The 21,591-nt window shown below is 57.5% G+C and overlaps 1 protein-coding gene across 3 annotated transcripts in view; it reads right to left on the bottom strand.

Moving 5' to 3' along the window:
- Window positions 1-21,591, bottom strand: part of BSN (bassoon presynaptic cytomatrix protein) — a 92,929-nt gene that overhangs the window by 26,393 nt on the left and 44,945 nt on the right. For all 3 annotated transcript variants that reach the window (XM_054838152.1, XM_054838156.1, XM_054838155.1), the window contains one exon: window positions 18,107-18,889. In XM_054838152.1, coding sequence (XP_054694127.1) covers window positions 18,107-18,889 — 783 coding nt within the window. The remainder of the gene's footprint in view (window positions 1-18,106; window positions 18,890-21,591) is intronic.

Genomic DNA, 21,591 nt, shown 5'->3' with positions numbered 1-21,591 from the left:
TTTAACCACGTAGAAGAGAGCAACGTGGCTCTTGTCCTCCGCCGCGTCCCAGCTCCCCATCCCCTCTCGCCTGCAGACGGACCAGTTGCTCCCAGTACGCCCTCCCCGAGGAACCCGCCGGGTTCCTGCTCCGGCGCTGCCAGGGACGCACCCGCTGAGCAACCGCATCGTCTCAGCAAGCCCCGCCGTAACGTCACGCCACAGCTCCGCGTCAGCGCTGCAACCCACCGGCACAGAGCCTATTTTTCCCCTACCGATAAAGAAGTAATATATTGTTCATTTCTGTTTGAATCGATCCGGCCGCGCATTGTAATTTACTCCGTGATGTAGTACTCCTTAACGAGATTTATCAGCCTGCCAGGCAGCCTTATCTTTAACGATCCCCATTATCGGGATGTATTCCTCAGCCAAGGTTAACCGCAGCAGCAGCATCTCCGAACGCCGGCTGCATGACAATAATCCCGCGGTAACGCCCAGGAGATGTACGTCGGATCCAGCGGAGCCCGTACCCCGCTCACCGCGGATCCCAACCCCCTCTGGCGCATCGGCACGGTGTCGAGGGAAGGCGTTTCTCGCGGCCGCGCCGCTATTTCACACGTACGTTTGATGAAATAACCGTGTCTCTTCAGATCCGTTTCAACCCGCGCACTGAAGATTTTCGAGTTTGCGGCAAAATAATGCTTGCGAAGAGAAACCTGGCCGAACTCTGTGGAAAACAAATATAACATTCTATTTGTTTTTCCCACAGAATGGAAGAAAATCCAAGAAAAGCTAAGTTTATCAGAGAAGTCTTATTTAATCAAAACCTTGGTTTTTCATAGGCACTAGTGTTGACTAAAATATCCGGCCATCCTACTAGTAATTTTCTGCATCTGATAAGAGCAGATTCAAGCTGTCTGATTGCTCTCTTAAATTGCAAAGAGCCCCAAGTGTCTATCAGGCAGCAGCTACTCACTTCCAAACCAGAAGAAAATCTGCGTCTTCAAGAGCTTCGGCTTCCTTCCCATCACGAGCTGTTCGGTCCCCAGCTCCCCCATCCCCAAACTGGTCCGGCAGCAGCAAACGGGGTCCGAACCTATTTCACGATCACGACGGATCATTTTCAAAGCATGTTGGGGAGCCATCAGTTGCGCGGCTTGGAAGCTGAGGACATCACAAACCGACGTCCTACGGTACCTGCACAGTCATCTAACGCTTTCAAACCTTTAAAAACAATTATAATATTTTCCCAGGAGTCAACCCGACATCGGCAGAGACCGAAAACCCCATGTGGCGGTGGCTGAGGGTACTCAGGGTTCCACCGCTGAGACCTACCAAACCCACCTCCCCACGGTCCTTGCACGTGGGGTAGATGCACCACCGGAGGAGACATCTCCCAACGGTTGTCCTCAGCTCTCCCAGGCCTTGCCAGAGAGCGGGAGGTCACCTCCGGGCTTTCCTGGCTGTTTAGGAAAACTTGGAAACCAGGGGACCAAAGGCCAAGGGCTTCACCTTTGGGCTGAGAGCGGCCAGCGCTGCGCAGACACAGGCAGACATCTCAGGCAACCCCTGACCCCAGTGATTTCAGCCCTTTGCCCTCCTCTCCTTCTCCATCCTGTCCTCTTGCTGTTTCTACGGCCCCTGCCAGAATTTTTGCCCTGAAATACGCGTATTCCTAGAGAACCGGAAACTTCGCTTTCTGTGGGCAATGCTGTTTGACCCCGTTAAACGACTGCTGCTTCAAAAAACCCCACATACCCTGTTCCAGGCTTCAAGATCGCGAGTCCCGATTTCAGCGGCAGAAATATTTCAATTAAACGAACTACCTTTATGGAATAAATCAAGTGATAAGCTTGAAAAATTAACTCTCATCATCTTTCACGCTTCTCTGCAGGTCAATAAACTATTACAGTAAAAGGCTGGGAAATGTTCTAGAAGCAGAGGTTGTTACAACAGAGACGGATGAGCCATTTTACTCCCTAAATTATACACAGCAGCGTCTTCCCACGCTCGTGCCTTGCACGCCCCGTGGCCAGCGGCTCCCGGCCCTCCTCGCCTTGAGAGCATCTCTCTCCCTGTCCTCACCGGCTCTGCTCATCCTGCGCGATTCCTGACTCCGCCAAAAATCCGAGCCGTGAGGCCACGCTTGGGGAACCCAGGAGGAGGTACGCGTCTTGGCGGGTCTGATATAATTTTCACCATCTTCAAGATTTATTTTAAAACTTAAGCTTATTTATTTAAAAAAAAAAAAACCCACCCTTATTTTAACTTAAACTTATTTTAAAAATAGCTGACAGCCCCCCCAGCTGCCAGGTGGAGATCTGATGGTGACCCCGACCTGGATGGATGTTCCCACCAGGTCTCTCTGCAGCTGGGAGGTAGGAACTGGCCACAGGCGCCGGGGTGGAAGAGCTGAGATTTTCCACCTCAAGAGTAAATGCAGCGAGAATGAAGCTAAGAAGCCAAAACAAAGTTAAATGGTGAAATCCACATAAAATGGTTGCTTTACAATTTTATTTTTTTTTTTTTAAAAAAAAGCACGTGAATCTTTTTGCTCAGTTTGAAATGCATCTGTGAAGGCGTTTCCTTCCCCAGCTGCCCTTTTGGCAAAGGCAGATGCACGTGGCACCTCTCGGCTCCCCGAGGCCACGGGAGGAACCACCTCGTAGGAGCCCCGTCAGTAATTTAAGAAGCTCCACTTCGAGAGCAGTTGTGGGCCACTGCCGAAACCTGCTCCTCATCTGACTTCCCCAGCCTGAAGAAAAACCCAGATTTGTTAAAAATATTGCTGCCTAGCTCTAGTTTGCTCTTCTTTTCCTGGTGTCCTGTTTGCTCTCGGCGAACAGATGACTGTTGGTCATACTTCACAGCTCTGAGTAAATTAGGAAGTTATGTAAAGCCGGGAATTTCACAGCTCCTTTGCAGACGGCGAGCCCTTTCGGCAGCTAGCGGCATCCGCCGCCGCAGCCCGCGAAAGCCAGGGAGCGCCGGGCTGGCGCTCGACCACGCGCATCCTGGCCGGTCCAGCTCCAGAGCCAGGATGCGGCCCCGGCTGGGGCAGAGCCATGGGCAGAGCCACGGGCAGGTCCTACCCTGACACCCACGTTCAGGTTTTCAGGGGTTATTCCCAACCCCATACCTCATTTCTTTGCCAGACTGGGGGGGCGGGGGGGGTTGAGAGTATTTTTTTTTCCCCGCTGAAACCAATGCTCTTCTGCTTCAACAGGCTCGGGAGCCAGGTGCCCTGTGCTCCAAACAATTAAAAATATCCTAACCAAAAAAAATAAATAAAACCTCGTGCCAGAGACCAGAGACTGCCTGCTAGTTATCTCCCCGTCCTGGCACAAATAATGGCCAAAAGCTTCTAACCGTGGCACAGGAAGACGCAAAGCATTCAGAGATACCATTTGAAGACCCCAGATCTCTCAATTAAAAAAGCCCTCTTATCACTCCCAAAGGTGTCTCCATTTTCCCCAAATCCAGTGTTTTGTTGTACTCTTTGCTTCAAGTAACCCAGGGCAACGGGGTCTCCCGGCAAACCGTGCAGAACGCCATCTCCCCACTTCCCAACCTCGCTTTTCTTCCTGGTTTCGCGTTGCAAGAAACGTAAAAGCCGATGCAGGACCTGGCTCTGCCACGCCACTTCTGCTGCGGGGCACCGAGCGACTCCCGTCCCACCACGTCCTGCGCGTTCGCTTCGTCGGGCGCAAAGGGGCTCTCACAAAATCTCCCTCCAAGACTTTTCATCGTGCCAAGGAAGAGGGTGGTGAAGGTGGTCCTGTGTCCGTTCCCCTGTGGGGACTCCTCCACAAGGAGAGCACGGGAGAGGGCATCAGAGGGCAAGAGAGGCATGAAGGACTTGGGCTGTTCTCACAGACTTAAGGTCTCTTAGCGTAGGGTTCATTCCACTTAACTGTCTAACATTTGGGCAGCCAGTCTCAGCAAGCCCTCACCTTCCCCAGGACGAGACGCCGAGACCCTCGCAGGGAGTCACCCTCGGTGGGTACCGCTCTCCATCAGCGTGGAGAGACAGACCTGAAACCGGAGGGGACAAACCCTACCCTCAGCGGCAGCAGCTTCCCCTAGACCGTGGCAGAAGATGCTCGGCGGAGGGTCTCCGTGTGCCGAGCCGTCACGCCACGCCGGCGCAGCCCGGGGCTCCCCGAGCACAGCACACCCCGTCCGCAGCACGCTGCCTTATTTTAGCAGGAGGAGCAGATGGCAGTGGGAAGATAAGGAGGCAAGGCAGAAACGAAAAGAAGGGTTTTCGAAATAAAGCCCCGTGCTCTGCCGAAGGGGTTTGGTGCATTTTGACGGTGGTTGCCAGGGTGAGCTTTGAGGCAGCTCAGGGGATCACTGGTGGGGGGACCTACGGCCACGGGGAGAAGCCTGCCCTGGCTCCCAAACGCCGCTCGGCAGGGACAGCCGGCGTTGGCTCAGCACGGCCTCGGCACGACCAACGGCTGAGATAATCCCCAGCAAAGGGAGGCAGAGCCCTCGCGGAGGCTTTCGGCCCTGGCGAGAAGGCGCCTCGGCTCCGCCGCCTCCTGCCCGCGGGGCTGGGGGCAGCTGGGACCCTTCCCCTCCCCGATGCCGCCGCGGGTTCCTGCACAGCTGAGCCCGAGCACCTCAGGGCTGCCGCCCAGAATCTTCCCTGCCTGAAACGCAGGGGATGCCCCGGAGAGCACCCCGCTTCTCCCTCCTCTCTGAGCCCCTGCAGAGCTGGGGACCGTGACAGCAGCAGGCAGGGACGGGCCAGGCAGCGGTGGTCCTGAGCTGGGACTCCAGGGTACATTGAGCAGAGGGGTTCAACCCCCACCCGCCCTGCGACCCCTCCCGGCGCAGCCGCCTCGTCCCCCAGAGACCCTGCACCCCGCCGCCCGGCTACCAGGCCAGACGGGTGCCAACGGCTCGGCAAGGCGGACGCCATCCGCGTGGGACCTGACGAGAGCCGGGGGGCCCGAGCCGCCCTGCTGTCCCCTTCGCCTGCTTCCACGTTCGCCGTGACCGGGAGGATAAAGCGCCGCGGGGCAGGGCAGGGCAGGGGAGCCCGCGGTAACCGACGCCGCGTCCTCCCGGATCTCTGCCTCCGCCTTGCCCTCCAACGCAGAAAATACAACTCCAGCAGCTGCGCCTTTAAAATTGTTTCTCTTCCAAACGCCCCAGAAAGTTGTTTAAGTTGCAAAGTATTACCTGGGGCTTTCGCATCAGGTTCTTAATTAGCTGAAACGATTTGCTTTGTCGGGGAATCGTTTCCAGGAGCTCCTAAACAGCATTTAATATCAGCTCTAGGAACAGCCTCAGAAGGGAAAAGCATTTCCTCCGGGTTGCGAGTCAAGCGCTGGACTAACACCTCCGCCCCCGCCGAAAATTTCCTTCCGCCACACGAAGGAGTCAGGCGATTTTTAATAATAAGCTTCAGATTCCCTTTTGCTGGTGCGGGAGGCTGCCCAGGCTGGGCTTTGCAAGCTGCTGTTTCCCCGGGAGCCCGAAGCGCAGGCAGGGCGACGCTCAGCTCTCGGCTCCCCGGCGTCGCCCTGCTTGGGAATCCCAGGTCCCCGCTGCAGGCGGGCGCTCGCAGGGGAAGAACGACCGGCTCTGGCCGCGACCGCGCCGCAAAGAGCAGGAGACTTTGGATCACACCAAGGATACAAACCAAGCACCGCCTGGTCTGCAAACGACCCTTCGCCTACCCAAAAGGCAGACTTTTTGACGCAGAGAGAAGGCGATAGCGTTCCCGTTAATGGGTTGCTCAGCTATAATTGCTCGTTTTGCATACTTTCTGGAAGATCTCACTTCTCTAGGTGCCGTTTCAAGCAACATATTTAGAAACTCTTGGCAAAGTACAGAATAGTAAATTATTTTGGATGTCCTTCTCCGAGCGGGTACAGCACAGCCGCGGTTACCCTCCCTCTTTAAACCTTAATTCTGCACCACGTTTCCCACCCAGTTTCTCACGCTTGGCTGGGTCCGCCTTTAAAACCTGGGGATTTTAAACGGAAATGAATTGCGCGGCAGAGCAGCCACGCCGATGCCGCTTGCAGGCAGCATCCCCGTCCATCGTCACCCCCCTGGGCCTGGAGCAGATGCGCAGGGGGCCGCGGGACAGGGAAAGGTGCTGGCATCCCCTCGGCGTCCGTGCTGGGAGATGACGGAGACGTTCCCCAGCTACAGCCAGATCTAGCTGAATTAGGGAGAAAAGGATAATGGGGTAAAACCAAGGAACTCCAGAAAAATTATTCTAGCCAATTAGCAAATAACTCTACAGATAATTTGGATGCGACAAAACCTCGAATCTGCTGTTTCACCAGCAAACACCGAAGGAGGACATCACCCACATGTTCCTGTGGTAGCGCATCCCGTGGCCAGCAGAGCCTAAGGGACTGGTTTCGGAGGAGCCAAGCGGGATGGCAACGGCTGTCCCCGGGGCGCTTACGTTCTGCCCTTTGCTGCTGGCATTTGCACGACAGCAAAAATTTTGAGAGAGAAATACATTTCGTATATTAGAGCCATCAATTTAGGAATGGAAAGCCTCCGGAGGCACAGGAGCCCTCCCCAGCCCGGCCCCTGGCACCCTCCTCCGCTGTGTGAGCTTCCCAAGGGACCTTTCCTAAAAATTCCCCGTTTTCTCAGGGAACCATCGCACATTTGATGGAGTGTTTTACCCCCCGGGGCTTCTTAATACTGCCTACGCAATCAGACCCTTCGCCGCCGCGCCCTGCGTTAACGCCATTTATTTAGGGATGAGGCCAGAGCAGGGGCAGGGCGCGCGGGTGGGCAGGAAAAGCGGCCGCCCATCCCCGCAGAGCCGCGGTGCGGGCCCGGCGAGGTGGGACGTGCCCACGAGGCCATCGCGGGCACCAGCAGGCCTCCTGGCTCCCTGAGCTCGGGCACCGCAGGACGGACGGTGGGTCCGGGGAGCGGCCGCCGTGCGTGAAACACCCCCCCCCCAGCCCGAACACGGCGGTAGAGTTGTCACCGACATTTTTTTGGGGGGGGGGGGGTGTCAGATCTCGCGGTGCCAGAAATAACGGGCACCGGTTTGTAAGTCGCCAAGTGCTTCAACACGCAGCAGCCCAAGCGCCGGACGAGCCTCTCCACCCGCTCGTGGGGGCAGAAACGGGATAAACATCAAAGATGGAAAAGAGCGCAATCGTTGCAGGATCAAGCACGAGCATCTATGTTAATGCCTGGGCTTATAATTACAATCACTTACGTTAATAACTGCACCTCCTCGCTAATCCCTCCTAAATTTCTGGTTATTGGAAGGGAGCTGGTTTACAGCCGCACGTGAAAAATGAGACTACGGAAGCATCAGGCTTTACAAGAAATCCTGTAGCAGCACCACGGAAGCTGCAGCACGGCTTTCAGTCTGCTGCCAGGACACGTTTTACAGCAAAAAAAGAAAAAAAAAAAAAGAGAAAGAGAAACACATAAGAAAATGAAGCTGTTTCCTTTGGGAAAGAGAATTTCCTTTGGGAGGGTAGAAAATAAGTATAAATCAATAATAAAAATAACAGAGTTTCTAGCGTCCGGGGTTTTGCCAGCCAGCCCCTGCCCTGGGGTGCCACGTGGGCACCCAGCTTCTGCGAGGATCTCGCACCTCCAGAAATCAAACTGTCCCCGGGAAACATTTCCCTCTCGAGTTAAGTGGCACATGTCAATCAAAAAAGCCGTTTAATCATGTGTTCCCAGGCAGCTCCTGACCCCCACATCCGAAAATTCGTTTGAAAGGTGGCTGCGAGGTGGCCACGGGCCACGCTAACAGGTCCACCATTGAGACCGAAAATCAGCCCGGATAACGTAACCACGAAACGTCGCTCGAAATCTCCATCCAGAGACCTGCGCAGGCTCTGAGCCTCGTGCGCTTCAAAGAGCGAGCTCGCCTTCATTTGCTGTTTCGCTTTTGCATTTCTTTTTGCCGCGGGCCGGTACGATCCACCTTCCCCAGCTCATCAGCCCAGCAACCAGGCGAGGAGGAGGAGGAGGAGGAAGCAGCCAGCCCCTCGGTGTTCGCCCCCCCCATACAGCTTTTTGGCTTTTAACGTGCCGTGAGGTTTTAGTTTTTTAAGTAAGAGGCCGAAGTGCCCCAGCTCATGCTGCTCGCCCCTTGCTGCCGCCCGCATCGCCCGGCGAGAGGACCGCTGCTTGCAGGGCGCGTTGCACCAGAGCTCCGTTGTGTCGCAGGCGCTGCGGCAGCGCAGAACCCCAGTTCCCCCGACAATGTTAATTACTGTATAACAATTCCCTTTCAGCCAGGCAGAGAGGTGCGCGAGAGACCAGAGTTGACGCTGCGACGCAGGGGGACTCAAGGAGAGGTTTGATGGTGAGGGCTCAGCTCTCCGTCCCGCCCCTCCTGGCAGTACCACCGCCCCGATGGGATCAGGCCGCGTCCCTTCAGCAAAACCCCGCGGCCATTTAACGGAGGAAGAAAACCAACACCCAGCTGGCTGACTCCCGAGCGTTCCCTGGTTTTCTTTCCTTGCCCAGCGGCATTTCCTCCAACGCTCAACGTACTTCTCGGGAGATGGGATCTCATAGTCCTCACCTCGCGTGGCTCGCCCAATGCGCACGGAGTCAGGAAAACAGGGCGTCCCGGCACGAGGCAAGGACTGAATGCTGAACTACGTGGGACGCAAAACATTATTAAACCAGGGTGAAACGCTGCAGTGGTTGAGTTGTAGATGCCATAAAACCGTCTTTCAGGTCCTGTCGGCCCTTGGAGAAGGACGCCTCCTTCGCTGACATGCACGTGGCTGATGAAGGCTCCGGCTTGCTTCAGCAGCAAGGTATCAACGTGCCTCCAGCGCTGCCCGCACAGGCTTGGCCTGCCCTTGGGCTTTACCAGCAACGGTTTTGGTGTGGGAGTCACCACGAGAGCCCGGCCTGAGCTAGCGATGCCCATCCCCAACACGTGCACACCCAGCTGGCAATCCCATCATCAGCATCACCGTTGGCTTCTTCCCCAGCACGGCCACGCACTTCACCGTCGGCAGCCCCTCTCCTCACTCTAATTTTATTCCGTGGACCTTTACAGATGCTAAAGACTGCGGGATACAACTGCAAAACGCCACTGGGTTCGCTAGGAGAAGCGACGGTGCTTTGGAAAGTGGATCAACACCAACACAGTCAGTCCGAGATGTTCCCATCACAGCTGGAAAACCGAGCATCTCCACTGCAGCCCGGCCCTGAGGCTGCCTCCCCCTCCACCCGCTCAGAAATCCAGTGTTACAAAGCCAATTAAACGCTCGATTAAGTGTCCCAACATGTTCCCAAATAAAGTACTAGCATGGCATGTTATTTAAAAAAAAAAAAAAAAGAAAGAAGAAAGCTCCAGGTTGTATAACGGCCCGCGAGCACATCAGGATAATCTGTGCCTGCTCCCCGGGGGTGGAAACAGGAGCTGAGCAGCCAAATCCCTTCACCATCTCCAACAAAAAGAGCTCTTTCTCTCTCTGCCCACCGTACCTTCAGACTGACACTCTGATTTACACGGTCCCACCAGCCTCACCATCTGCTGCTGGTGCCTGCCCGGGGACCGCACGCCTCCACTCCATGCTGCTCCAAAGATCCCCTCCGACCCGATTCCCTTCACAGGCTTTTTCTGTCTTCGTAGGAGCAGTGTCCACCACAAGCAGACGTTCTCCATCTCCACCAGCAGCCCCTGCTGTGGGCAAGGGCGAGGTCTCGTGACGCAGGAGCCCACGCACCCCGCCGAGCAGCCTGGATTCAAGGGTCAGTGCTACCACGGCCCCCGACGAGTCATCCCACCAAGCTGAGCATCACAGACGAGATCCAAGCGACATTGCCCTAAAGCAGAATCCTACGTAGCATGTTCGGAGGCCACCAAGCGTCCCCAGCCCGGATCCCTCTGATCCCACCACTGCCCCTCCCAGGGCGATAACCTACTGATGTTGGGTGCCGGTCCCTGCGCTGGGGACTGCTCCTGAGCTTCTGATCATTCAATACAAGACACAGCAGGAGCAAGAATGAGGGTCCGTGTTGTCCCCCATCCCTCTGAGAGCCCCCATGCCTCCCCTGTAACATCACACTCCTCCTCCCTTGCTTTCCTCCGGCATCTCCTGCTCTTTGCTGCATCTGGCGCACCTTTAGGAGACTCCATGAGAACCTCTCGCTTCGCCCTCCTGCCAGCTGCGTGCCTGAACGAGGTGTCTGCCGAGGTCTGCATCAACTCCCTGCGCGCGGGGCTCGTCTGACGGGTTACGAGGACATCTCTCGCGTCGGTCCTGCACCGGATGCCGCTGACGCTGCCCAAAGCAGCAGAGAGGCACGGGGCTCCTCGGGGCACGGGGCTCCTCGGGGCACGGGGCTCCAGGGCTGCCCCACCAGCACCGCTGCCAGGTCTGACTTGACAAGCAAAGGCAGAAAACCCTGTGCTAGAACCAGGTACACCTGAATTTTCTGAATGATCTGGGGTTTTTTGCTCTCCAGCACTTTATTTAGAATAACCTTTCTGATATCCGTTAAACGGTATGGCAGCTTTAGCTTGTCCTGTTCCTCTCTGTGCTTCTACTTTGCCTATTTTTACTGCCTTCAACCTTTCATGTGTACAACAGCAGCGCTTTTCAAAGCTTCTCAAGGTCAAAAAAGTCCCTAACGAGGTGGTTAGGGCAGTTACAGATCTTTTCTCAGTCTTTCCCAGAGCGGCTCCGAACTGTGAAACCTCAGCCGGGAGATGGAAAGTTACTCAGGCCCTTCCCAGGTGGGTGAATTTTAACATCCATGGCACCCGACTGGTGAGAATATCAAACCCTCTTGCAGCGATAGCCCTCCACGTCTGTCTCCACGTCCCTGCTGCGAGGTCGCAGTCCCCTCTGTCTGCTCGAGGGCGGCTTGAGCGGGTTTCTGAAGGCTGAGTCCGTGCAACCGAAGTTTCACGGGCAGAACACCATCACCCCTTAGAAGCAGATTTGCGATACCTACCAAAATAAACGTCTGCTGGGAAAAGCAGTCAAAGCTTCGCAGGGGCCAGGACCTGGCACAGAGACGTCTCCATGTCATAGGGGCAAAAAGCACTTCCCTAAACCGTTCCTTGGTGCTTTCTAGGAAACACCATGACCAATGCTGCACAGATGAAGTTTCACCATCAATTAAAGCAGAACTAAATCCGCGCTGCCGCCTAATGGGGCAATAGCAGTCGCCCTTCGCATTCCCAGCCTGAACCACGGCAGGAACCGGCAGAGCCTCCCTTCCGTAGGCTGCAGTCACTGGTCCGGCTCGAGCAGCCCCCCTGCACCCCCAGGGCTTGCAGGTACCACCTCGTGCCCACCCACCCACCTCGCTGCCTTCTGCAGGAGCCCCGGGTGGTGGTTTGCCACTAGCGGCAGTGAGCGATGCTGCTACAATTCACGGCAAGGCGTCGGGTCTTGCAGGTTAGCCCGCAGCACCCTCCTGGAGAATGCTGACCCGTGGGTCTCGTTCACCCCGGGTGGCTGTGGGGAGCAGGCTGCCGTGCCCGCCCCACGGGGACCAAGCGAGGTGGTGGCTCCAAGAGCTGGCACAGCAGCCACCGGCACTCTTACGGGCTGCTGAGGAGGACATCTACGGTGGAGACTCCGGTATCACGTCTGTCCCCGGTACCCACCTGACCTCCAGCAGCAATACCGACGCCCCAAAAGCCAAAGGGCTCTCTGTTTTAAGCCCGAGTCTTGGCACTGCCTGCTCCACGGGGAGCACTCGGGCTTTGCTCTTGCACGTTCCTGCTGGCCGGCTCAGGAGGACACCTCGGCACTGCTGGCCCGGCAGCTTGCTAGCCCAGGAGCACAGCAACACAACGGGCAGCGGCTCCAAGTCCTAGGGCACAGCAGATATGGTCTGCAAAACCAGCCTGGCATCGGGGAAGCATCGCTCCCTTCCAATACATCTTCATTCAGAGGCGAGGCAGGCAGAAATCCCGCCACTGTCACCCCTCCGTACGTACAGCTTGGTTTTATGAACCATCGAAAACGATCTGCAAGCACGGGCAGCGGCTTCCTCCGAAGCGTTAATCAGCAGGGTTGGCGTGCAGCTGACATTTGTCCGTTAATAATATAATTGCATCTAAAGGAGGAAAGGAATCTGGAGCTCCGGGGTTGGGGTTTCTTCTGCTTAAGGAAAGGAACAGCAGCTCTTAAGATAACTAAGCGGCCAGAAGCTGAGAGCAGGCTCAGCAAGGCTCAGCCCAACATTCGGAGTCATCCCAGAACCTCCAAAGACACAACCAGCACAGGACGAGAGTCTGCAGCAGACGCGGAGGTAACACCTAAGGGGGCTCTGCAGAAAAACCAGCAGCGGGGACCAGAGGGGCTGCGACAGCCGCAGAAACAGGGACTGCACGGGTGGGACGCCCGCGGCCGCTGCGCATCACCCCTCGATGGGACTCCACTCTTATCTCGGACCGGTCCGCTGGGTTACACACCACCACTGACCCCCAGCCCCCCTTCAGCTCCCTGTGCTCGTGGGAGCCGCCGGCGGGGAGCCTGGCATCGCCCAGCCCGGCGGCAGGGACCGGCTTAATTACAGCGGGGTAAAGCAGCACAGAAAACTCCTGAGTCACAGCGAGCTGTTAATTACCAATCTGTAAAGGGATTTGAGGGCTCACGCCAGCGAAGCCGACTTCATCTTGCGCTGTCATACGCGGCGCTCTCGGTCTGACTGAAGTTTATGTGACTGACCTGAATATTTATGCCCCTGGGGCCGGGGTATTTTTTTAAAAATCATGATTTCTAGATAAAAATTCCGGAGGAACCCAGCACTTGCTGCGCTCTTGGCGAAGGGTTTCGTGCACAGGGAGGCAGGACTCGGGGCTGTGCGGGGCGGCCAGAGCCCCAAGGCGGGCGCTCTCCGGAGGGCAGGAGGCAGGTTTCCCTAAGGCACGCGCATCCCGCTTTTCCCCCGGGAAGGGGGTGTCGGGGCTGCCCAGGAGCCGTGCACAGCCCAGACGCCAGAGCGGGGCTGGGAGTTCTGCCTGCCTCGGGACAGTGCCGAGCTGGAGGCACTCTCTTAACCCCGCTAATCCTCTTTGGCCGGGAGCTACCGGCTAATTGCGTTCCCAGCGATGGCACGGACCCTCGGGAAGGGGGCAGGGAGGCACGGCACGCCGGCGGTCGAACACAGGCTGCTGGCTCCCACCTGCAGCAAGAGCAGGCGAGGCAGGAGCCCGGCGCTCCTCCCCGCTCGCTTTTTTCCCCCTCTTCTATAAAATCCACGTGCCGACACCAAAATAATTTCGGCACAAGACCTTTCCTCAGCCCCCCTTCTCTAAACCCATCCTCCGGCTGCCGGCAGCGACGCCTTGTTCTGCACGCAGGCTGATCTCACGGAGGTGGTTTTTTTTCCCCCTTCTAATGGAACTCCCTTTTTCGCAGGCGTTCCTCCCTGCAGCCAAGTGCAGCAGCCGCCGCGGTCGCTTCTGCAAGTAGGGCAGGCTCGGCCCCATCCTCGGCGTCAGCATCTCGAACGCGAGTGGCACAGCATCACACCCCGGGGAGCTGTTCTCCCAATTTTACCCAGTGGGAGGTCTTGGGAGCGTGATGGAAAGAGAGGACCAGGGCTTTCCAGAATGTGATACGGTGATTCCCAAGGTTTTTGCACAAAATTCACCTGACCGGGCTTGTTTGTACCCGGCTGCAGGTACAAGGGGAGCAGCAGAAGGGGAACACGGCCCGTGAAGGACCCAAGCAAGTGCTGCTCCTGCATCTTGTTCACTTGTGATATCACGTGCAGGACAATGCCTCTGACGTGCGTATAATATATGATATACGCACGTCGCAGGGAACCTAACAGCACTGACTGCTGAGACCAGAGAGGGAGACGCGGCACGTCCACGACAACACAAGCGGTATGAAGAGGACGCTTTTTGTGATGCACGGGGAAAGCGAGAAAACAAACGCAGTGTTAGGATCTGGATGCGGTGCGGTGGGTCCCACAAATGAATAAGAGGACCCTCCTGAGCGTAGGGCACCCGCTGGGGGTCACAGCCTGGCGCCCAGGGATCAGCACCGCTCTTCAACGAGACTCGTCACAGCTCCTGTTTCAGGCGGGTTAATTAGGCAAAGGGGCATCTTGCCATGCTTATTTAGTAACGCAACATGCATAGTTCATTTGTTCCTTAACACAAAACCCGGAGTCAATTGGGGTCAATCAGGGTTACCGGGAGAGCATCGCGCGGGGCAATCACGCTGCAAGCCAGCTCTTGCCGGCTCACTCACGGTAGCGGCCTCAGCCATAAACGGGCGAGATTTCTTAAAGCCCCAGCGAAACCGCCCCGCGCTCGCTCTTCCTGCGACAGAAACCTCTCTCCTGCCTGCGTGTCACCAGGCTCAGGCTGTAGGGAACTTGGGAGAGCCTCAAAGCGCCAGCTCCGACTCGGTGGGAACAGCTCACGGTGCTGTTCCTAGGAGCCAGCTCCTGGAGGAGGTGTGATGAGGTGGGAGGGAGCTCCAGGCACCTGTACTTCTGGCAATTCACGTAAACAACTTATTTAAAGCTGGGGAACGTGTATCAGGGTGAGCAAGCGAGAGAGGTGGAGGTCAGGCACGCTTTGGGGCTTCCTGTCTCTGCTGGTCATTCGCAACCTCCAGAGCCATGGGCCACCACAAGTCCACGTGCTTCTCCAGTGGGACGCGCTGCCCAAATGCCACGCTTGTACCCGAACCCTTCAAGTGCCTTAGGCTCCTCACCATCATCTTCTGACCGTGCCCACCAAGACCCAGGGCCAAAGGAAAGCCAGCCTTGCTGGTGGATCTCCTGGGAGCTCCGGGCTTGGGGGCACTACCAGCTGCTCACAGGCGGGATGCTCTTGGAGCAACCTTCAGCTGGACCAGGCCGCACGAGCACTCAGCCCACGGCAGTGCCAGGACAACAGGGGAACCTCAAGTCACCCTTTTCCTTCGGCCGCTCGGTACCTACGCAGCTCGGTGACTCTGCAGAAAACGGCACTTTCAGTATTTTCTTCTCTTTCATTAGGTTTGAGTGCGCTTGGCTGAGCGAAGCGCTGGGGAGGAGGCAGCTCCTCCGATACCTCCCCAGGCGGCTGCAGAGGGTGGGAGGGGACAAAGGGGACCCGGAGCCTCCGACTTCCATCTTTACATCAGGGGTGGCATGGGGATGAAAATGCCCCATGGAACAATAACCCATCTTTCCAGGGAAATCAGAAGTTTTCGGGGGCTGCAGACAGGGGCAAAAGCCTTTCCGACTTTCTGCATTTCGCTCTCAATTTTCCTCTCCCAGTTTTGTAAGGGCGATCGTCACACGGCACCACCTCCCGCGCCCCCTGCTTTGACCAGCTGCCCCTCCTGGTGTTGACCGTGTCTCCAACCAGTGACGACCTGTCACGTCCCGCCTGGCCGCCCGTCCACGCGGCAGAACCACACACAGACGTGCAGCAGGAGGTCGGCTTCCGCAGCATGCGACAGCCTGACACGGTCTCACCTGGCCCATCTCCCGGGGGGTCTCTAAGGACGCAGCTCCCCCGTACCTCCCCGTCCCCTTCCCCAAGACCCGCTCTGCCCACACGCTCCCTCCAAGACGCCCCTCAGCCACTCGCAGGGACTATTCCGCAATGAATTTGGAAGTCGGCACGTGCTAAAGCGCTGGGTTAGCGGGTGTTGTTAGGGTGCCCGTCGCCCGCAGCGTTACGTGTGATGCCACCGAGGAGCTGGGGTCCCTGTGCCGCCGGCGTGCCCGCTGGTTCCCAGATACGGGGCGAGCGGTGTCCCTCGGCGCAAGTTCCTTGGTGCCTCCCTGGCAGCGGGGATGACCTACTTGGTGAAAATGCTTGTCCCGTGTAAGGATGCAAACGTTATTTAGGGGTTTTTCTTTCCCCTCCCGAGACGGTTACACAGATTTGCTCAGAAACTACAATCACACGCAGCCCACCTCCAACACCGTGGCAAAGCCTCGACTGCTTCCACCGACGATACAACTTTATTTGCAGAAAATGGATTCTTTCAGCGCTGTTTCGCCGCAAGACTCAATCCTTCCTCCAAAAACTGGGTCACCGCGGCCCGTGCCCTCTCCCTCCCCATGACTCACGCCGTTTGAAGCCGGGGCTGAAGGCTTTGCCCAGGCTCCAGTGGTACATACAGAGGGTGACCGCCCGTCTCACCCGCAGCTCTGCACGTACCAGACCCCGGCTCGTATCTCCTCGTTAGTTCACACGTGGCTTCCGAGGGCAGTTTACGGTCGAGGTCCTAATTCATAAAGCAATTACCGGATCAAGCCTCGCTACCTCAAAGGGCGAGTTCTGGTATTTGCGTGAATCTCGGGGCTGGGGACAAGCTCACGTGAGCTGCAGGCAAAAAGAGGATCAAACCACAGAGCAATTTTCTCAGAAGATCAAGCAAATCTACAGCCCGACTGCATTAACAGATCTTGCAATATTTTCCTTCTCACAGAAAGTTTTTGTTAAGAACATTCGCAGCTCGAGTGTTGCATTTATTCCTCAAAGAAATTCCTTAAAAAACCCCAAAGCCCGTAAGCCAACCCGTCTGTTGGAGCTGAGGGAGCCAAGGCAGAGTCCAGCCTTCAAAATCTGGAATTTAATCCCAGGTGTCAGCCAGCGACCCTGGAGACAAGTGCTGGGGAGAGGTCACCTTTCCGTGCCACCCGCGCGTTATCAGGTACAACCCAACCCCAAATTAATTCTCTAATTAATTCATTAAGAGGCGGGTGTCAAGGGGAGCACGTTAAAGCCGTTTCGCCAACGCGTGAGCTCTCTGAAGCCTGGAAACACATCGATGCCCAAGGGCGCACCAACACGGGGCTTCAGCCCTACCAGGGGACTAAACGCCCGGTCACCTTCTCTTCTCACCCCAGCCCTCGGGGCAGGAGGGACGAGCAGAGCGCTTCCCTTGGAAACGGCATTACGGACAGGGAGGCGGCCATCTGACGGCTTTACACCTCCACGTGCACGCTGCGCACCGCGCCGGCAGAGCGGCTCTCCTCCACCGCGAACGTGGGCACGGGCAGCAGCAGCTTCAGGAGGAGCAGGAAATTACCGGCTGTAATTGAAACTGCAGGGAGGAGCCCGGGACGTAAAATGTAATTATGTGCGGTGGAACAGAGCCAAGATTAGCAATCCTATCTCTGGTCATTTAAAGTTCTTGTTAACTTTCCCGTGTGCTGCTGATACCGGTTCTGTGGCTTCCTGGCTGCGAGATGCAGCACTTCCAGAAGAAAGCCCTGGGCCTCCTCTCACGAGGACTCAGCCTGTAGAGGAGGGGGCGAGGGTCTAGACTTTAACAGAGGCCTTCTCCAAGAGCCTGGAAGATCGAGCAAGGGGGAGGAGGGTGTAGGAGGATGCTCCAGCTAAGCCCCAGTTGCACCACTCTCCTCTCCCCTCCTCCAGGCGCTGGTGGCTAGAGGTGGCCAAGGTGCCTTTTGGGTGCTTGGGAAGACAATCTGGGTGGGCATCACAATTCAGAGCCCTCCTCGACTATAGCTGGTGAGAACGGGTGGACCTCAGACCACCTCAACCTCCTCCTCCTCCTCTCCTTGCGCCCCACCCCAGCAGGCTGCGCGACACCCAGCCAAGTCGCATCCCAACGGCACCGCGGGCATCACATCGCACCCGTTCTCCACTCAGCCCGCTCCCCTCCGCTGCGCCCCGGCACGACGGCGCAGGGCTCTTGCCGTCTGGAGAGGGCACCGTGTTCCTTGCACCCTCGCTATCTGCGGATGCGGGAGCCGCAGAACATCCCTCGCCAGCCTCCTCCCCAGCCTGGCCAAGGCGTCCATCCGCAGCGCCGCGAGGATGCTGGTGGGTGACTCTGGCACCCGCGTGACCTGTCTCCATTTCCTCACCCTCTCCACTGACTCCTTGGACACCTTTGGGGAGCAATGGGCATTGCCGGGGGCGCCCCAAACCACGGCCACCCCTTGCTCCGCTCCTCGCACGAAACCAGCGTGAAATCAGTGTACACGTATGAAATACACGTCTTGGCCAAGAGGTGGAGGACCACGGCCTCCACCCTGGGGCCTTCCCTGGGAGGGACTTGGCTTCAGCAGCTTCTTAAAGGCTTTTTTAAACCTCTGAAGGAAAACCTACTGTCTTTTCTCCATTTTAAGCGAGAAAAGAGCACCGACTCCCGGCTCGGAAGGCGCCCACCCCCACCAGCCCCCTTACCTCCACCAGGTGAGGCGTGGGGTTGAAGCCACACATGTTGCAGACCTGCTGCCGGCAGGTCGTGCAGGTGTTGTAGTTGGGGGGCTCACCGGAGCCCACGTTGATCTCCGCCTTGCAGAGCGGGCACGAGACCCTTGCTTTCGGCACTTCCTTCGGCTTGACGCCCTGCTCCGGCTTGCTGGGCTTGGCAGCTGGCGTGGCACCAGCCCGGCCCTGCGCCCCCGGGGCTTTGGGACCAGCTTCTTTGCTGGCATCACTGAAGACGATTTTTGGAGGCACTTTGCCAGGAGAAAGCTGGCTCGGAGGTGGGGCCTCTGGCTGGACGGACATGAGCGTGCTCGCCTGGGTCAGGAGGGACGCCCCGAAACCGAAGAGCTTCCCGGTGAGCCCCTCCTGGGCTTGCTCTTGTGCTCCTGCTCCGGGGGCCAGGGCGGCTGGCTTCGCCCCCGCGTCTCCCGCCGTCTTTCTCTGCTCGGAGGAGGAAGGCTTGGCTTGCTGATGCTGCGGGGACGACCTGGCCGCCTCCTGAGGTTTCGTCTGGCCCTGGCCGTGCGGTTCCCTCTGCGGCGTCGCGGGGTGAGGTTTGGGCGGCTCGGACGGTGGGGCGCGGGCGGCTGGCGGGGACTTGTCCGCACCCGGGGGCGGCGGGTGCTTGGCCGGGGAGTGGGAGGGGGACGGCGAAGGAGAGTGCAGCTGCTGCTGGCTCTTGGAGCGAGGAGCGGTGGTCATGTCCATCCCCAGCGCCCGCTGCATCTGGCAGTTCAAGCACAACCATTCCTTCACCTGCGAGACAAGGAGAGGACGCGGGCAGTGAGCAGGGTCCGGCCGCGCGCAGGCGGCCCCAGCGCACCCTTCGGTTCCCCTAAACAAACCCTATGTAGCTATAGGAACGAGGCATCAACCCCCCAGAAACCACTTCGGTACCGCGTTCTTCGCAAAAGTATCTCCCAGCCGCGGCGAACAGACCCCATCTGCCACAGGTACCCACGGCACAACGCGCCGGTGCCAAAGCGAGCTTTAATTAGCTTTGGTTTGCTTCCAAGGCCTCTGCTGTAGAGCTCCTGCTAGCCACGAGGCTCTGCCTGCAGGCAGCACGCTCCGTGCCGCTCCCGGCGGAGAGGGACCTTTCCGAGGGCTCCCGGCCCCACCATCTCCCTAAAAATCCATTTTTTCCCCTCCTGCCCGGCAACCAGAGCTGGCAGGGAAAGCAGCCGGGGCCCCTCAGGCAGGAGGGATGCTGCTGTAATCCACGCGCACACCCGCAACGCTCCCCAGCGCCGGCACGCCGCCCGCGCTGCCGGGTACCTCCCGGGGGAAAAGCCGCCGTGACGTGCCCAACGCTTCCCCGCGCCAGCTGAGATGGCTTTTCTGCAATCGGTGTGGTGGTTGTGACGTCCCACCCCAAAATTCGGCGCTGCAGCCCATAAGGGACAGCAGGGAACAGGTTCTTCTTGCGCGATGCGCCCGCACTGCCGGGCAGGCAAAGCGCCCGCTGGGGACTAAACAGTTCATTTTCGCTCTCGCAACGATGAACTTTTGGACGCAAATGAAAAACACAATGCTCCCTGGCTAAGTGGTGATAAATGAAAGACTTCCCCCCGCCTCGAGAGACGTTCCTTGTGACACGCTAATGTCTGAATTAAGTTAATTAAAAGAGGCCGTATAAAGCTGTGAGCCTTCCCATACGAGGAATCCCCAGGATGCTCAGCGGCTGTGCAAATATTAATATGTAGCACAGTCAGCAGGACAACCAGCTCTGCCTGCAAAAGATTTCTCTGAGACAAGTAACTAAGGTGGCAAAAAGGACCGGAGCGTTCCCAAAAACCAGAGCAGCATCCAGGACAAGGTCACCCAGAGCCCGGCGTGGGCTGCCGTGCGCGCGGCATCCGATAGCTCTCCTGGGGCCGCACGGGCCGGATTTTGAGCTGCAGATTTTCCTGCCTTTCATTTCAGGAGCTGTCTCCTCATCCCAGTGTTACGGATCATCTCCGAGGCTCGGCTCAATCCCCGCCGCAGAGATGTTAACCGCCCCATCGCCTCGCCCGGCCCCACGTCGCCAGGTCCGCGTGGGCCTTTTGGTCCCGCCGTTGGAGGCACGGGCGCCGAACAACTGATTCGTAACCCGGCTACAGGGGGGTTTTCCCCCTTACACCCCAACCACAGGCACGTTTTAACCTTTTCCTGCTCCCGGGAGCTGCCCGCAGAGACGCGGTCGGGTGTTTCGGCAGGTCCTGCGGTGGGACGGGACGGTGAGTCCCCGAGGGGGGCGGCAGGCGTGCCCTGCACCCCTCCTTACCGCTCCCCCCAGGAGGGCTCTCAGAAAGCCCAGCCTTCAAATAATAAACTTTTTAAAACAGAGGGAATCCAGATCAACTAGGAAAGATTAAAATTAAAGGGGGGTGGTGCATGAACAAACCCCTTCCCGGCTCGCCGGGTTGCAGGGAGCTCTGCGTTGCCTCGTGGTCTGCAGCAAAGCCCTTCCCATCACTTTACAAGCCTGGTCGCACGTCAGCTCTGTGCTCGTCTCGGCCGCGCTGAGCTCCCACGCCGCTATCCCCACCAGCCTCTGCTCGAGCGCTTCGCTCGGAGCAGGGTGAAAAGCAGCCTCAGTTTTTCCCCAGCGATTTTGCATTACATCGTTGTTTCTCCGAGCCAGGTTATATTTAGTTCCTGAAAACATTGCTTTGGGTTTTATAATTTCTTACGGACTCGCCGCCTCTCTTCTGACATACAGAATCCCTCGTATTATTTCTGCCTTCGCATCCCCTGGAATTTCTTCCCACTATTCTATTTCAGGAGAGCATCTCCCAAAATCCTGCCAGCTTTGGGTGCTGTCCCCGTCAGCGCTGATTAAGGGAGAACCAATCCTTTCTATTCAGGTTCCCTCTCCCCGCAAACTTCCCAGTATCTGAGAAATGCAACTCTTCCCCTGACCTCCTTACCCACACTTTAAAACCCTCTGGCGAGGTGGGATTTGGGGGAAGAGGAGATATTCCCAGACCCGCTTCGGGGCTGTTTGCATCTAGGTTTTAAGGGACCCCGACCGCACGGTACGCGGCGAAGGACACGCTCCGCGCTCCCGCTTTTGTGTGGTCTGTGTTTATTGCAGCCTGGCACAAGGTTTACCTTATTTTCTGAAATAGGAAAAATACTTTGCCGCTCTCCTGCATAAACTACCAAACGATCAAACAAAATATTGGGGGAATTCAATCAATTGCTCTCGACTGTCTGCCAGCTTCAACAAGCAGCGAGCGCTGCTGGTGAATACCGAACAGCTCGCAGCTCCGGCCACGCTGGTTCACCCCCTCCCCACGCCACGCACGGGGTCCTTGCTTCACCCCCGGCCAAGGCTGGTGCAGGAGAAGTGTTCTCCAGGCACCCGGTATGGCCCCGCGTCCCACGGCCACGCAAAGCTGCGCATGGTTGATGGACAAGCCCACCAAGATCTTCCTGAGCTCAGGGGTTGGGGAACGACGTCATCACTG

The sequence above is a fragment of the Grus americana genome, chromosome 11, assembly GCF_028858705.1.
Source record: "Grus americana isolate bGruAme1 chromosome 11, bGruAme1.mat, whole genome shotgun sequence".
Taxonomy (NCBI): Eukaryota; Metazoa; Chordata; class Aves; order Gruiformes; family Gruidae; genus Grus; species Grus americana.
The sequence above is the reverse complement of the archived record's forward strand: the minus strand, read 5'-3'. Positions and strand labels throughout refer to the sequence as shown.